The sequence below is a fragment of the Hippopotamus amphibius genome, chromosome 3, assembly GCF_030028045.1.
Source record: "Hippopotamus amphibius kiboko isolate mHipAmp2 chromosome 3, mHipAmp2.hap2, whole genome shotgun sequence".
In the NCBI taxonomy this organism is placed as follows: domain Eukaryota; kingdom Metazoa; phylum Chordata; class Mammalia; order Artiodactyla; family Hippopotamidae; genus Hippopotamus; species Hippopotamus amphibius.
Genome location: NC_080188.1, coordinates 107,280,406 through 107,297,773, shown reverse-complemented (window position 1 = coordinate 107,297,773; position 17,368 = coordinate 107,280,406). Strand labels below are relative to the sequence as shown.

Sequence of the window (17,368 nt, the reverse complement as noted above, 5' to 3'; positions counted from 1 at the left end):
TAAAGATAAGGTAGCATCTGTAGACCTTGACTAAGTGGCTTTCAAGAAACCAAGTTAATACTGTAGTAAAAAAGCCGTTACTTCAATTCCTACTTTTCTGTTCACAGGTCAGGATCCTATCATATGTTTGTTGGCCATTTAAAGGTATTCTTCCTTTAATTATTAGATTAAATATTTTATTTCTATCTTTTATTAGTTAATTGCTTAGAGATCTTTCTCTATTTTAGTTTTAACTCTAACTTATAAATCTTTCTCCAAACTACTATTTTCTATTTGTGTTGTGATATCATTTCCTAAATCCTTAAAAAGATTAGTTATTGTTGACAATGTCTATTTGGAAATTCAAGAAGATTTTTCCACCCCCAGAATGTAGAAAGACTCCTCCTTCATTAACTGGAAAATAAATATGAAGTAAATTTTGCTTTACTTTTTTAATGAAATCTTTAATCAATTTTTATTTTTGTATAAGGTATTAGCTATGTGTACAATTTAATTATCTTCCAGTTGGAAAGCTAGCTATGGCACCTAATTTATTTAAAATGTGTCCTGTTGCCACACAGGTCTCTCATCATTTGCCTCTCCATTACTGTATAGGATTCTTGAGTTTAGGGACAATGTTTTAATCGGCCTTGTAGTATAATATCTGAAAGTACAGACCATAATAAACCATACTGCTTATTTGTTAAGTGAATGAACAAATTATCTTAAAACATCAGGAAGTCAGTCATAATAATTATATTTATAGGTAATTTTGACCTGAACTCTGAAATAAGACATAGAGAAGGACCTATGGAACAAAGGAACAATGTGACTGAGTTTGTCCTCTTGGGGCTCACTCACAGCATCCAGGGTCAGAAAATATTATTTGTCGTGTTCTTGCTCATCTACATTGTGACGATGGTGGGCAGCCTACTCATTGTCCTGACTGTGGTGTTCAGCCCAACCCTGGATGCCCCCATGTACTTCTTTCTTGGCTACGTGTCATTTATGGATGCTGTTTATTCTACTACAGTCACCCCAAATATGATTATAGGCTTACTCTGTGAGAAAACATACATTTCATTCCAAGCTTGCGTGACCCAGCTTTTTACAGAGCACTTATTTGGTGGTGCTGAGATTTTACTCCTGGTGGTCATGGCCTATGACCGCTACGTGGCCATCTGCAAACCCTTGCATTATTTGACAATCATGAATCAGCGAGTGTGTGTTCTGCTGCTGCTCTTGTCCTGGGCTGGTGGATTTTTACATGCTATAGTTCATATTCTTTTTGTTTACAACCTTCCTTTCTGTGGTCCCAATGTCATTGACCACTTCGGCTGTGACATGTACCCTTTATTAAAACTTGCCTGCACTGACACCCACATTATTGCCCTCACAGTGTTGGCCAATGATGGGGTAATCTGTCTGGTCCTCTTTACACTCTTACTCATCTCCTATGGGGTGATTCTGCACTCCCTGAAGAATATTAGTCAAGAAGGGAGGTGCAAAGCCTTATCCACCTGTGGCTCCCACATCACTGTGGTGTTCCTCTTCTTTGTGCCTTGTATTTTTCTGTATGTGAGACCTCCCTCTACCTTACCCATTGATAAGTCCTTGGCCGTGTTTTACACCATTGTCACCCCTATGCTGAATCCTCTAATCTATACTCTGAGAAATGGAGAGATGCAAAATGCCATGAAAAAACTCTGGACCAGAAAAAGAAAATGAGGCAGCAGAGAAATATATCACCTATTTTCAATGAACAATGGCTCTTTTCAGGAAAGCCATGTGTGATTTTCTAACTGTAGTAAATGTCTCCTCAGGTTAAATAGCTTGGGTATGACAAAAAAAACATTTATCATCTGAATATTTCCAATGATAAAAATATACTTTTAACATTTTCATAATTTCCTAGTTCAAAGTATGTGTTTAGGTTGAAATACATTATTATGATTTCCACATTTTCTTGAGAAAATATGTATCATTTTTGGGTGTAAAATGTCTCTATTGAGACTACAGATTTATGTTTTATAGGATGAGTTAAGCTACAGCTAAAACTGTAAATTTATTTAATTAAGGGAAGATTTCCCCATGTTTCTCTCTTAAATAATATAATATTTTTTTCAGAATCAATAGGGATCATTTTACAAAAAATTTTAGAGAGTTTAGAAAAAATAGTTTTAAAAATATGACATAAAAGCTTGGTTTGCTCCTCCATACACAAAGAAAGCCCATATTAATATTTGAAGTATATATCTTATTTTTCTATTTGCAAGACACTTCATACACATTATTTTGTTTCTATTGCATAGCATGTTAATGTTGAAGAATAATGTTTCAGGGTTGTAATATTAATAGGGAGGATAAGTTTATAAAATAATATGAACCAGATGTATATGCAGAAAAATAACCAAATCTTACTTATTTTCCCAATTGGGCAATCATGTCATCACCTCAGGTTTACTCACTTTGCTTGGAGTTACATTTTCATAAAGATGATCCATTCATCTTCCTAGGTACTTTAGAATATCTGGTAAAACCTCTGCTATTTTTCAATACCCCCATCTCGTTTTTTTGCTTATAATGTTTCATAGTCTTCTGTAAAGACCCAAGCTCTGACTTTCATGTGTAAATTTAGCACAATCCATCATCCTTGAGCTTCAAATATTCAGTACAGAACTTGACACCAGAAATTTGGGGTGATATCATTACTAAGAAAAATGCTGAAAATATATGACATTCTTATCACTCTCGTTAATGAAATACAGATTACTAGGTGATAAAGAGGCCAGTATATATTGTTTTATTTGACAGAGAAATCATTCATAACATTCTCCTCTGAATCAGATTTGAAACAAAATATTGTCTGCCTCTAATGTCATCAGAAGCATATGGTCCAAGAAACTTATTTTTCTGCCACCCTTACTTAGTCTGGATTCATGAGGGGTTAAGGCTATGGGGTGATGAGTTCTTTTCACTAGTAAATCACAATCACGCTGCGTAAGAGACCTCATATCCTCATTTGTATCCCTTTTACACGGAGATTTCTTATACTATCTCAAAGTCTTCTCAAACCCAACACTATACCAACTAATAGAAAGAATTTTGGTTTATCAAAACTTATATAATTTTTTCTTCCACTCTGGGATGTGGTCATAGACTGTAATTTTGTGTCCCTCTCCAAAACCATAGTTAAATCCTTTCTAATGTGCTTTTATTTGGAGGGGGCCCTTTGGGAAATGATTAGGTCATGAAGGTAGTACCCTGAAAAATGGGATTTATGCCATTATAAAGAGACCTCTGAGAGCTCACTTGACCTTTCTGCCATGTGAGGACACAGGGAAAAGATGGCTGTCTATGAAGTAGGGAGGAGACCTCACCAGACATGGAATCTGCTAGCACTTTAATCTTGGACTTCCAAGCCTCCAAATCTATTAAAAATAAATGTTTATTATTTAACCCATCGAGTCTGCAGTATTCTGTAATATAGCCCAAATGGACCAAGACAGAAATTTAATTATCAAACTCATGTAGTTATTTCAACTGATGAGGTAAAGCTTTGTTAATTGTCTATATCCATTGGTCTATAAGCTCCCTGAAGTCAGGGAAATTTACTTCATTGTCTTCGTGTTCTGTGTTCCTTGCATAATGTGTGGGACATAGAATCCACTCTATAGATTTTGTCAATTACTTGAATTCTTGATTTTTTGGAGTGAGAATTTTTACTGATATGCTTTGATTAACTCTTTCTACATTAAATATATAAATATGCATATGTTGGTTTCAAAGATTTACTCTTCTTTGAAACTTGCTACAAATATTTACTTTGTTACATTATTTATGTTATAATTATGTGTGTTTTTAATTAAAGCTATTTTTATATTATTTTACTTTTTGATTATTCTATCATGTGACCTTTGAAAGATTCCATTTTGTTCCAATGATTTTGTAACTTTTAACATCTTGTATTTTTAAAAATAACTTTTCAAAACACTTTATTTTGTAACCCATCTGGAATTTATTTTTGTTTGTTTGGGGAAATATCTAAGACTATTTTCCCTAAACAGGTAAATAATCCACTGACATAATTATTCATTTCAGGTAGTCTGAAAATTTTCTATATGTATGTCAGGTTTTTCATCATCTAGAAAGTTCAGTTCTGGGGCAGTTTCTCATCCTCTTTTTCCACCTTCTCCCCCACTTCCCCCTCCTTTAAACTTTAGGTTCATTACACAAATTTTGAAAAATTTTCCATAAAATTATATTTAGCATGTCATAACACAACATATTTATTTTGGAGAAAACTATGTTTCAATATTTAGTTTTTCCACCTAGAATAAGATACATATTGTGAAGGAGTAGTCATCTCAATTAAAATTTATAATCATCGCCATAGAGTGCAGATGAATCTTGCCTTTGGTTTCCTTTTTTGAAAAAGAGGACTCTCATGTTTACATTTGATTCACATTTTCAATGAGCTGGTCAGAAAAGTCTTAATGGCTTTTGTTGGCATGAATTAGAGTACAATGCCCAAACCTATGGTATATGTCTATCCAAACACTCACTGGTCTGAACCCAACAATACACAAATGTGCATCCTACCACACACTCAGATCTGTATCCAACCTTGTATGAATCTCTATGGTCACTTGTACATACATATTCAATGTTATGTAGGTCTGTACTGAATTGCATGTATGTGTCTGTATGTGAAGTCACCCAGGTCTTTATATGACAACACATGGATCAGTATTTGACTACCAGTACAGATATGTTTGTATATATTTATGTATATGTGTATATGTATTTGATATGATCACACCCAGTATCTGTTCACACACAGGGCTGTATCTTTCCATTCACTGCTCTGTATCTGACTGTAATGAATTTAGGTAGAACTTGACTGACAATTCCTCCGTTCTATGTGGCATGGACCAAGGTTACTCTCTGGTAATCAGTATATTGCTGGGCTTTTAAGGAGGGTCAAAGATGACTACACTTATATGAATGGTGCCTTGGTAGGTATGGATAAAAGATGGGGCCCTTCTGGGTCTCTTTCCTTCTCCATGTAGATATAGGACTATGTAGACATTGTCTGTCCACTGAGGTTGTCAGACTTGTAAAAGGGCAGCTAAGGGCTCCCAGATGGAGGAGGCAAAAGCTATCAGGTCAGTTAAATATCATCCCATGACGACATCGCCCTGAAGTCCAGGATCTCAAGTTCTACATCCAGACTGCTTCTACACATTGAAAGAAACAATCAACAAAATGAGAAGGTAATGCATAGAAAGGGGGAAAACATTTGCAAATCATATACTCATAAGGAGTTAATATCTACAATATATAAGGAACTTCTACAATTAAATAATATAAAAACAAATAATCCAATTTAAAAATGGGCAAAGAACCTGAATAGATATGTTCTCAAAGAAGGTATCCAAATGGCCTTAGGTTCATGAATAGGTGCTCTACATCACTAATCACCAGAGAAATGCAAATCATAACAAAAAAGAGATATCACCTCTCAGCTGTTAGGATGGCTATATGAGATCTATAGGAGACAACAAATTTTGGTGAGGACAAAGAGAAAATGGAACCCTACTATACTGTTATTGGGAATATACAAGTGTAAGTTAAAAATTATTGAGACTCTGATGAGAATTTATTTTAATTAACTTTAAGAAAAGACAAATACATCATTTTCTGACATAATCTCCTCACTTTTCAATATACTTTGTCCATCTGTCAACAATCTTTCATATTTCATCATTAAAAAGTGTTTTAGGCTGAGCTCCAAGCCATGAATGCTCCACTGTCTTCAAGTCTTCACGTGGATGGGCATCCAGCTCCTTCTTGTTGGCTAACACTTGTGCGACCTTCCTTGAACTTCTCTATCCATTCATACACACTTCTTTGTGACAAAACACTTCCTCCATAATGTACACAAAGTCTTTTTGATAAATAACGGCCCCAGGTACACCCTCAGACCACCAAAAAACAATCAGTGCACCCTGCTCTGCTTTCATGCAAATCACAAGTGGGGCATCCATTTTTGCTTGCACTGCAGTTACAAATGAACTGATGTAACACATTCACATCTGTACAGCAGTGACTGGGGAGACAGTAGCCTTGAACAGGAAGCACTGATAAACCAGTGCGGCCAACAGAAGTTTTAATATAACTGGAGTGTGGCTAATTTTTTACTAACTCTTGTAATTTTGCTGAGTCACTATAGAGAACATTATGGAGGTTTCTCAAACAATTGAAAATAAAACTTCTGTGTTATTAAGCAATCCTGCTTTTGTGTATATATCCAAGAATATGAAATTAGGAATCTGAAGGGACATCTGTACTTCCGTATATATATATATATGATGGAATATTATTCAGCAATATAAAAGAAGGGAATCCTGCCATTTGTGACAGCATGAAAGAACTTTAAATGCATCAGGCTGAGTGAATCTGCAAAAACAAAAAATACTGTATGATCTCACTTGTAGGTGGAATTAAAAAAAATGCAGATGCAGAGAGTAGAATGTTGATTACTGAGGGCTGGAGGATAAAAGTAAAAAAATATGCCTTTAGAATGTTTTTGAACAGGAATGCAGTATCAAATGATAAATGACCCAATATGAGATTTTATTTCTATTGCTATCTTCACATTTTATTACTACAAAGCCATTGCCATACCTCTCACCTGATACTCACAGCACTTCTGCAAGGCAGGTGTTTTTATGACTATTCCCATTTCACATATGAGGAAAAACAAAGCTCAAAAAAGTTCAGTAATCCACCCAATATTATAGACAGAGCTAGTTTTCAGACCTGCATTCTTCTAAATACAAATCTGATACTCTTTCAACCATTTCAAAGGATATCAGAAAAAAAGACAGCATTTCATCAGAACCTCTCTTGTTTTGCTTTAATTGAAAATTTTTCTTTTCTACTTACATGCATATCTAATGGGCCTGTGCATAATAAGCAGTTGGTTCTCAGAAAACTGTACTGCCTGTTTGTGTCTAGGAGGGTGTGGAATATAGAACAGAAAGAAGATACTTGCCAGTACTCTCTCGGCACATACATGATACACCTAATATACAAAATTATATTGATTTCTTGTTCTGTTGAGTAAAAGTTGTTAATAATTATAAAAATTAATTGTACTGTATTTAAATTGTTCTAAAATGGTCATGAGAACATCATAAAAATAAAATGTAGTGTTCTTATTTTGCAGAAGAAAATGGAAGATCAGAAAGGTTAAAAAGTTAGATTATAGAATATGTAAGTCAGCTTTGAGCCCAGATACTTTTATTCCACATCCTGTGATCTTTTCATTATACAGAATTCCTTGGGACTGGTATTTGATTATGGTTTGCTATATAAACAATTTTTTGTTTATGTGCCATAGGAAGTGACACTGCATTAGGTTAACAATTATTAGTAGAAATTAAATGCAGTTGATTTTCAAACGAACACACTAAAATATATCCATAAAGCAATATTGGTATTAGAATTTTGGCTTTATGCTTAGTTCCTAGAATCTGCAATCCTCTTTGAAAACTACTATAGGAGATTATTTATAAACAACATTAAAAGAAAAAAGAAAGAAAGAAATGGGAATCATTATTTCACAGTTAACCAAAAAAATAACTTCTCACCAGAACAAATTACTAGCTTACAAGACTTTGCTGTGAATTAATTTTGTCTCTTTTCCAAAATGAAATATGTTACCATCTGCCATCACAAATATTATTGCAGAACTATATTAAAGTGCCTAGTCAAACTAGGTTTAGTCATATGGTTTCAGTTTTCTTAAGCTCCTTTCTTTCATGACACATGCTGCTCACAGTGACCACATTCTCTGGAGTCAATCCAGAGTTATGTGCAATTTATTTTTCTTCTTATTAAAGAAGGCATATTTGAAAATCTTGAGTAAGTGCGGTTCTATATAGGGATATTCCTGAATTGAATTCAATTGATTCAATTAAATTTACTTACAAAATAATGTCAAATATCAGTATTTATTTCCTTTAGTAGTTAATTATAACGAGCCTTACTGTTGGTGGTAGCATAAACATGTCATGCCACATTAGTTGTGAAACATAATTTAGAGATAAGTGTCCTGGCCCAGGATTCATTGGTGTGGCTTCTTATTTCCCCTTGGTAAATGATGTCCTTACTCAGGTTTTTATATTTTCTTGTTATAAATTGTGAATATTATTGCCTATTTTTAATATTCCGTAGCATTATAGGATTAAATTTAAAAAGACACATGCATTTACCATCTCTAAATATAACCGAAGAATAGTATTACTTTCATCCACACGTTAATCTAATTCCAAAATTGGCACAAAAAAAACTACTTTGGAGAAGTACTGTCACCTTTATGTGGTATGAAGTGCTAATATCATAATGGGGTTCATAATTATCACTAACATATTTCTGAAAACAATATTTAGAAATTATGATTACCATAAGTGGTAGATCAATTAAAAGTAAAATATTATAATACAATTTTAAAAATCATATAGTTACACACCTAAGTGTTTATACAGTATCAAATATTCAGGCTCCATATTTCATCTTGTTTACTACCAAATATCCAAGTTTGTAAGTGGTCAACTTGGTGCTTTTTTTTTTTTTTATTTTGTGATGATGTTTTGTTTTCACATAGACTTAAGGATGAAGTTTAAAATTAAAGATCAATACTGTAAAAGTTATTCTCTGATGTTCAGTTACCTCACTGGAAATAATTGGGTTGTTGGCAAGACTTGCTAATGATGGGGAAATACCCCTGAGGTCTGATTAGCCACAGCTAAGTAACTTTATAGACTTTTCCCACAAAGAGAATACGTGGTAGTACTTTTAAGGCTTATGCAAAGGTACCATTTATAAATCAACAGACATTTACTGTAGTTGAACTACTTGCTATTTTTAATCTTACAATTTTACTTCTTTCTTGGTGAACTAACATCTGCCTGGGGCCAGGCCATGGAACAATGTCAGACAAGTTCATAGGTAAGATTGTTTTCTTTTTAAATATATGATCATTTACTCTCAAGTTTAAATGGATATTGCAAACCACACACCTACCTGAGATTTAAATCCCTTCGTTAGCATACAGAACATCAAGAAAGTTAGAGTCAACTACAGTACTAACAGTTTAGAAGTAAAAATATTTTGGTGTCTTCTTATTTCTTATTGATATATATTTAAATTATTTGGAATGATAATAGTATAATTAATTATATATAAATAAGTTAGGATAACTAGACAATTCAAATATGTATTCAAAATTTTCCTTACTTAATATTACAAGTTTAGAATTTTTCTATGATATTGCACAATTTTTAAAAACATCTCTCTTAAAAACTACACATTTTTCCAAGAGATGCACTATATTTTAATTGTCCTTTTCTCCACTGTTGAACATTCCATGTCATTTGTACATTTTCCACACCTTTTAATAATTGTGTTGAACATATTTGTACATAATGATTTTTCTGTTTTAAAAATATTTTACGTTAGGGTTTATTCCTAGAAAAAGTATTGTGGAGCCAAAGAGAAATGAAAAAAAAAAAAAAACACTTTAAAAAGTTATGTTTAATTCTCAGTTCATTTACACTATACTCTTCTTTGATTTGTTGGGGGATCCCACCTCAGAATGAGGAAATGCAGTGGAGCTGCTGCACTTTGTTTCCACATATGTATAAAATTTTCATCTTGGATAATTAAAAAATAAATTCCTTTATTAATTTATCTTAGAAAGGAAAAGACATGTTTTACAGAATATATTTTATTATATTTATTTCTCTTCTTTTTGGCAAATTTATATCCCCAAATTTCTCATTCTATTAGGAATGCAGTAGCCTGTAACCAGGAATGATGGATGATGGATGCTATGGGAAGATGGGAGATGAAGGCATGAGAAAGCATGTAGCAGAATCTAAAGGAGTGGGAAGGTCATTCCTCTCATAATGGGTGAGCTGCTTCTGCTTGGGAATAAAATTTCAGACACTAGGGGCATTTAATAGCAACACTTTTTATGACTTTGTGTGAACAAACATACATTACTATACATAGTAAGTCTCCAATAAATATTTGTTTAATGAATGAACTTGTCATAGGTACTAATAGTAAGTAATGGATTTCATACGTGTTTGGGTAGTTAGTGTATATATGTTTATATGTATAGTGCATTATCTATCTCATTAACTTATCTAGCAGATTATTTCTTTCTGTTCCCTACGTTAAATTTTTATTTTTAGAACTTTGAAAATAAGGATTTCCTTTGCTTGATAAGTCCTTGTGTATTGAACACCTATGCAAGAGTTATTTTCTTTACCCAAGTCTACTGAAGCTATAATTTACACAATATGGCTGTGTTAAATTGTATGTAGAATAGAATTTTAAAGAATAGAAAATATCAATTAACAAACACAGTAATGATCTTGAAAGTAAAATGACCCATAACACGCACTTTCCTAGAAGTAATTAAATATTTTCTTACCTACTCTTCAGAGTGCTTCAGAGACTGTTAAAGTGGAGTGCAGCTTCCTTTCAAATCTTTATTTATATTTCTCATAAAGTAGAGAGATTATAGATAAACAGAGCTGGAGGACAAGAGCAATTGAATTCCTGCTAAGTTGATGGTCTAGGGAAGCAGGCGTATTCTTACCCATGGAAAGAGCACAGAGAGTGTCACCAAGGACCTATATACATTTCCTTAAAATCCCTGCTTATGACAGGTGTTTATTGACCATGTTTTTTCTTTCTACAATTAGAGCTGAGGTTCCCAATGTAAATTCTCATGGAAGTGGGAATAACTTCTACCTGTATCCAGCACTTCTCAGCTTACCAGATACATCTGAGAATTACAATTGGTAACCTCATAGGCACGGGGAGGGCTCAGAAGCATAGGATGCTGAGATGATGTATCCAAGTCCGATGGAGTTGGAATAAGCAGGAGAATTCAGATCTCTTGTAGAAAACAGTGTTTTCTCAGTAAATTACACATCAAACGTTGCCCTTCGAATGTTTTACAGGTGACAGGTACTAGGTGTCTGAAGAGATGGAAAGTGTCATGGAGAAATAAGAAGGAATTAAAACAAGTACTGGGACAAAAATGCCAAGGACATGCTCAACAGTTACAGTGACTGATCTGTTTTTGTTCTAAGAAATTCAGAGCACAAACCTTTCATGATTAATGGTATCATTCTTTATTCCTCTGTAGGCATTTCAGGCCCCAAGAAGGTGCTGCTTGCTTAATGGATGTCCTCAGGTCTTCCAACAATGTGACTGAATTTATTCTCTTAGGACTCACTCAAAACCCACACTTGCAGAAAATACTCTTCATTGTCCTTTTGTTCATTTTCTTATTTACTGTGCTGGCCAATCTGCTCATTGTCATGACCATCTCCCTCAGCCCCACCCTTTCATCTCCCATGTACTTCTTTCTCACTTACTTGGCCTTATTAGATGCCTCCTTCTCCTCTGTCACTACCCCGAAAATAATCATTGACATGCTCTACCAGAGGAGAACCATCTCCTGGCATGGCTGCCTGACTCAGCTCTTTTTAGAGCACTTCCTGGGGGGATCAGAGATCATTGTCTTCACTGTCATGGCCTAGGACCGCTATGTGGCCATCTGCAAGCCTCTGCGCTACACGACCATCATGCGACAAGGGCTCTGCCAGCTTCTGGTAGTGGTGGCCTGGATCGGGGGAATCCTACATTCCACGGTGCAGATTCTCTTCTCAATGGACTTGACCTTCTGTGGTCCCAGTGTCATTGACCACTTCATGTGTGATTTCTTCTCTCTGTTGAAACTTGCCTGCAGCAACACCTACAGACTTGGCATGGTGGTGGCAGTCAACAGTGGGGGCATGTGCTTGCTCATTTTTTTCCTGCTACTCATCTCCTACATAGTCATCCTGAGCTCCCTGAAATCCCATGGCTCTGAAGGACAGTGCAAAGTCCTCTCTACATGTGGCTCCCACTTTACAATAGTGGTGCTCTCTTTTGGTCCTTGTATTTTCACCTACACGCATCCTGTGGCCACTTACCCTGTGGACAAGTGGGTGACTATGTTCTTTGCAATCCTCACTCCCATGTTAAATCCTATCACTTACACAGTGAGAAATGCAGAGGTGAAAAATGCCATGAAGGATTTATTGAAGAGGAGAGTGACTTAGGCTGCTCAGGATGCCAAGAAAGTGATGTTTTATATATATAGGGGGATTATACATCTTGAAAATTATGAAAGAAAATTAACAAAGTTTGCAGATCTTTGATGAAAAAGGCCTAGAAAATAATATTTGCTGAGTATTTTATAATGGCTAGGCATTAGTTAAGTATTCTGATAACTTTTTAAGTAGTTTGTCAGGCTTTCTATATTCATGTTCATAGTTTCAGAATAACCAATGGAAAAAACAGCAATATATCTGTAGTTCAATAATAATAGAGTATATTTTTCTCCAGTGTCTTACTGCTACTTTTCCAAATTCTTCACATATGTTACTTGGAAGAAATTGACTTTTCCATAGGACCTTCATGTTAGAACCCTTGTTTTTGCTCAGTCTGTTGTAAAGCCAGTAAGGGATAGAAATTCTTATATAGATACATGGGGATGGGAGAGTTGGGGAGTGAAAGAATCAGTACTGAATTTTTCTGCTATTAATTTACCAAAAGCAAAAGTAGAAACAACCACAAAAGGAGAAAAGGATAATTCATAATCGAAATCTTTCTTTTTTTTTTTTTTTTTGGCACTAAAATTCAGCCAGAAATTTTGAAATTACTCTTTATTTCCTCCTACTTTCTTAAATATCTTGATGGCTCACAGATTTTCATGAATATGAAGGAAATGCTTTCTTTTTCTGTACAAAGACTTGAGGAGCCACTTAAAACTAGTGGGTAAACACCTTTCATCACATTTTAATAGAAAGTCACATGGTTATGTTCCAAAGCTGCTGCTGTGTTGGTCTGTTACACATATTTACATTAAAGGAACCCTTTATTATCTACCAGCTATATTTGCTTCAGTCGATTTACCCATGTACTAAACTGATAATTCCATTATCATTATCCCCATTTTATAGAGAAGCAAATTGAAGCCAAGAGACGTTTACTAATTTACTTGCCTGACATCGCACGTGCTTCCACTATTAGTGTGTCAGGAACTATTACACTGAATGCAGCTTCCTTTCAAAAGTTTCAGCTGCAAACATCCAATACAGATCTTTAAAACTCAGTCTTACTTTCTTTCAAATGAAACATGATTGTCTCTGGTATGCTTAGATCTATAGATAAGAAAATTATCTGCAGTCTTAATGATTCACTTTGTCTTTCAAGGAGATGGTGTTAAATTTGCTGTAGTCTTTATTCACAGGTAACAATACATTTCAGCAATACAAGTTTTTTCCAGTTTGAAATTTTGAATTATGTCATCTCACCTTTACAAAAGACCAACAATAGTATGGTGTCAGAACTTACTTTCTTTCTTTCTTTCTTTCTTTCTTTCTTTCTTTCTTTCTTTCTTTCTTTCTTTCTTTCTCTTTCTTTTTATTTCTTCTTTCATTCTTTCTTTCCTTTTTTTTAAGCAAAAATTCCCTGTGATTTCTTTCTGTTAGTGAAATCAAGTACTCATGTAGGTGTTCACAAAAGCAAAATGGCTAAGGTGACATTTCAGAAGGTGGGGGATACCTGCAATGCTCCTTTTTACATGTATAGAATATCTGGTCATCTTCGTTGTATAATTCTTATAAATCAAAGCTTCTTTGACTATAATACTCTAATTCGTGTTACTTCTCAGAAATGTCCCTTTCTCAAACTTGATCAACTGTAGCTACTTCTTCCATAATTTGAATAAACAGTAATGCCCTAGCATGTGTGATTGGGGTGACTGTGTTTATTAACTTGTGCTTGTCTATCTCCAATTCATAAGAAACAGAACATTTTCCCACAAAGTCAAGTCCTGGAAGATGATAAAATCAGCACTTAATCTATTAAAATTTTCAAGTTTACAATTGCTGTTGATAATTAAACATTTCAACAGACTCTAGACTAAATGATATATGGTTTATTTTGTTTTATGACTGTTAGAGAGGAGATGAGAATAATCCAGGAGAAAAGATAGAAAAAGTATTGAGTAAACATGGTTTCTGCTCTGCAACCAAAGGGAGGATTTGAAGAGGGAAACTAAGGCCAATGGTTGTGTCTTAGGGGCTATACCAGGGGCTCAGTGGAGGGGTGAGAAGATTAATGAGGCACAAATTATAAGTTGTCAACAGGAAACTTGGAAGGTGTCAGTATTGAAGATGGAAACATAAATCTGTATGGGATTTTCGGTTGATAGAGTCTTGTTATTTTGTGAGTAAGTTTAAGGCATGTTAAGATGCTCCTTTACACCCATCATCAAGAATCTCTCCTGAGGAACAACTGCCACCTGATTATTTCTGATTCTTAAAAAAACAAAAACAACAACAACAACAAAAATCATATAGGAGAGTAAGTATATTTCTCCTAAAATCAATGAGATAGAATGTTTGGATCCATTGTATAAGGATACTTTGGTTTGCTCCAGATTCATAATTTACTGATAATATTAGGCATCAAGTGAGGGAAGTGAAAATATTGTTGAAGGCAAACTATGAAGCATATATTTTGATAGGTTCTTTACACCCTTTTAGCAACAAGTATAATTAAGAAGGTTTTTACTCCATTTCAGAGAAGAAAGTAAAACTCAATGAAGTTAAGCAACATATCAAATCTTTTAGACTTTGCTTCCTTCCTCTCTTCCCACTTGACAATAGTCCTTGTTACGATGTGAAAATACCAAAGCACAGATCTGATCATTGGCCACATTGTGGAGATTGTCATTGAGACATTCTTCCCATTTTGGGGGATGTGGGGGAACTTTCCTATGTTCACTTCTCCCTTTACCTCCATTTCTTAGGCTATTTGCATTTTCTTGATCCCTCTTTTCTTAGAGACAAGTCATCTGATGATCTCAGTTTTGAAGATATTTTACCCTTCATGGGAAACATGGAAAGTGAAATGTAATGGGCTCAAGAAACGAAATTCAAATGGTTGAATTGCAAAGAAAGTGACACTTGGGTGAGAATGATGTTTGGTGGAAGAAGAAGCAGCTTAGTCACTGAGGGGACTGATATTCTATTTGAGCTTAGGGTAGCATTTGAAGAGCTAAATAGGTGCCGTTTCCATAGGGCCTTTCCCATTGTTATCTCAGAGGGTTAACATTTACTACTGGAAAAATGGCTTCCCAGTCAATTCAGTTTAGGAAAATTAGACCTATTTAATTTATTCAAAAGTACTGTTCATTGTCTACAGTGAGAAAGAGTTATAGAAGCTGGGTATGCAATGCTGAATTACACAATCAAGGGGTGCATTTGTGTGGAACTTAAATTCCAGTGGGGAATAGATGGATAATAAGCAAGTAAACAAACAAATGAAAAATGTAATTTTGTTAGTAATGGGTAAGATGAGAAATATCTTATGAGAGGGCGATGCAGGAGAGAAGAACTGGATATAGATTTGTGTAGTTGTTTGAAGCACAGCTAGAATTCCAATTGGTCAAAGTTTAAATAACCACATTATCCCCCTTCCATATTTAAAAATATGCATTTCAAATTGGAGCATTATCTCTCCCAAGTAGGTAAAAATGGTTTCATGGGGGATGAACATTTCTTACTGTTTTAATATATAATGCACAGATATACATAAATTACACAAACAGGTAGCACATTTGTGGCATTCCTATTTTAGAGGGGGAAGTGACTAAGGAAACAGAACATTATAAAAGTGCCTTTGGGGGGCATTAGTGAAAAAAAAAATTGAGATAAACTGCCCTAACTCAGGTCTATACTGTTAGGTAAGAGCATGGAGTGACTTTAGAATGTTAGGAAACATCATCCAAGCACAGAGGCTGCACATCACCGGTGAGGATCATATTCAGAAAAATTGAGGGGCTCCTGCTTCTCAAGAAATTTCCCAAAGTGTGTGGTCAACTATGTTAATGAACCAGTTGTAGTCTGTGAAATGTGTTGTAAATGTAGGATATCATTTTTTTTTTTTTTTTTTACTATTAAAGGTACAAAAAGAATAAAGGCCATAACCCCAAATATTTCTAAGTTGAAAACATGTCATTTAAGAATACTAATTTTTTTTGGAGTGAGAAAGAATCTAGTCATTTTTTCTTGCTGAGGATCATTAAAAATGCTTTATAATGGCAACTCTCCTGCAGTTAGATGTGATATGATTTTAATAATAATCTTAAAAGATTATTTGGAATCTTTTGGAATGATGGAAAAATTCAAACTTGGCACTAACTTGGTAGCCAAGAATAAGTCCTGTTGACTTTTCTTCATCTATATTATCAGGCAGATGTATCACTGTGTGGCCATTCTTCTACTGAAGAGGAGAGCTCAGGTATAGAACAAATAACTGAATGGTTAACACCATGAGCTGGTTTTGTGTTTGTGGAGCATCAGCTTGGCCTGACTCCAGTGAAGCTCTGCTCCTGGGAAAAGTGGATTATTTCAAGGATGGATGGGAATTCACTGGCATGGTGATTAGTGCCTCAGTCAGTAGAGACACAGCCTCAAAGGGATGCAGTTGAAATGATGCAAGTCTATACATTTCAAAATCCTGTGCCATTTGAAAAAGGCATTCTGCCTTCTTTAGCCCAGGTCTATAGCCCAAAGGAGAACATCTTAGTAATGATGTTTTTTCTAAGATATGGATTGGAAAATGCTTACAAATTAAACTTAAATACAGCTACATGACAGGTACAGTTCTGTGAATGATTTTACAAACAGCTTATCTGATAACCTTTTTTGGCAACCTTTCCAATTTAAGTGAAATTTAAATTCTGCTCCCAACCACAAAGGTCATTTCCTATATAAATCCTTGGGCACTTAGAACATGATTTAAATCTTTCTTCAAATCATTAAAAACTTTGGTCCTATCAAAATAACTTCCCATTAAGCGATTAGATGATTTGCTCCCAGTGTGGTCCTGATTTACTTCACATCATACTTAGATTTGCTAAGTTGTAACTCTAATGTGTCATATTTGTAAATCTTTGTAGAGAAAAATTCATGTAAGTACATCCTGGATGGAGCCAGACCTTTGGTTACTCCCGCATGATCCTGGAAAATTTACTTACACAATGTCTGCCTTCTACTGAGGCTTTTAGAGGTCACAGAGATGACATGAGACTGTGTTTTGGATGTGATTTTAACAACTATTTTGAGTATTAAACATGGTCTTATTAATTTGATGTACTATTTTGAAATCATTGGAATAATTGAATCACATATATGCATGCATGATTATGTTTAAAATATGTTAGTAGTTCACCTGTTTTGTC

The 17,368-nt window shown here is 34.6% G+C and overlaps 1 protein-coding gene and 1 pseudogene across 1 annotated transcript; both read left to right on the top strand.

The window, feature by feature from the left end:
• Positions 1-789: 789 nt before the first annotated feature.
• On the top strand, positions 790-1,707 carry LOC130849673 (olfactory receptor 4A47-like). Its single transcript, XM_057728760.1, has one exon. It carries the CDS (start codon positions 790-792, stop codon positions 1,705-1,707), a length of 918 nt encoding a protein of 305 aa, XP_057584743.1.
• A 9,539-nt stretch (positions 1,708-11,246) lies between these two features.
• Positions 11,247-12,173, top strand: LOC130850529 (olfactory receptor 4C13-like; annotated as a pseudogene).
• Positions 12,174-17,368: the final 5,195 nt, after the last annotated feature.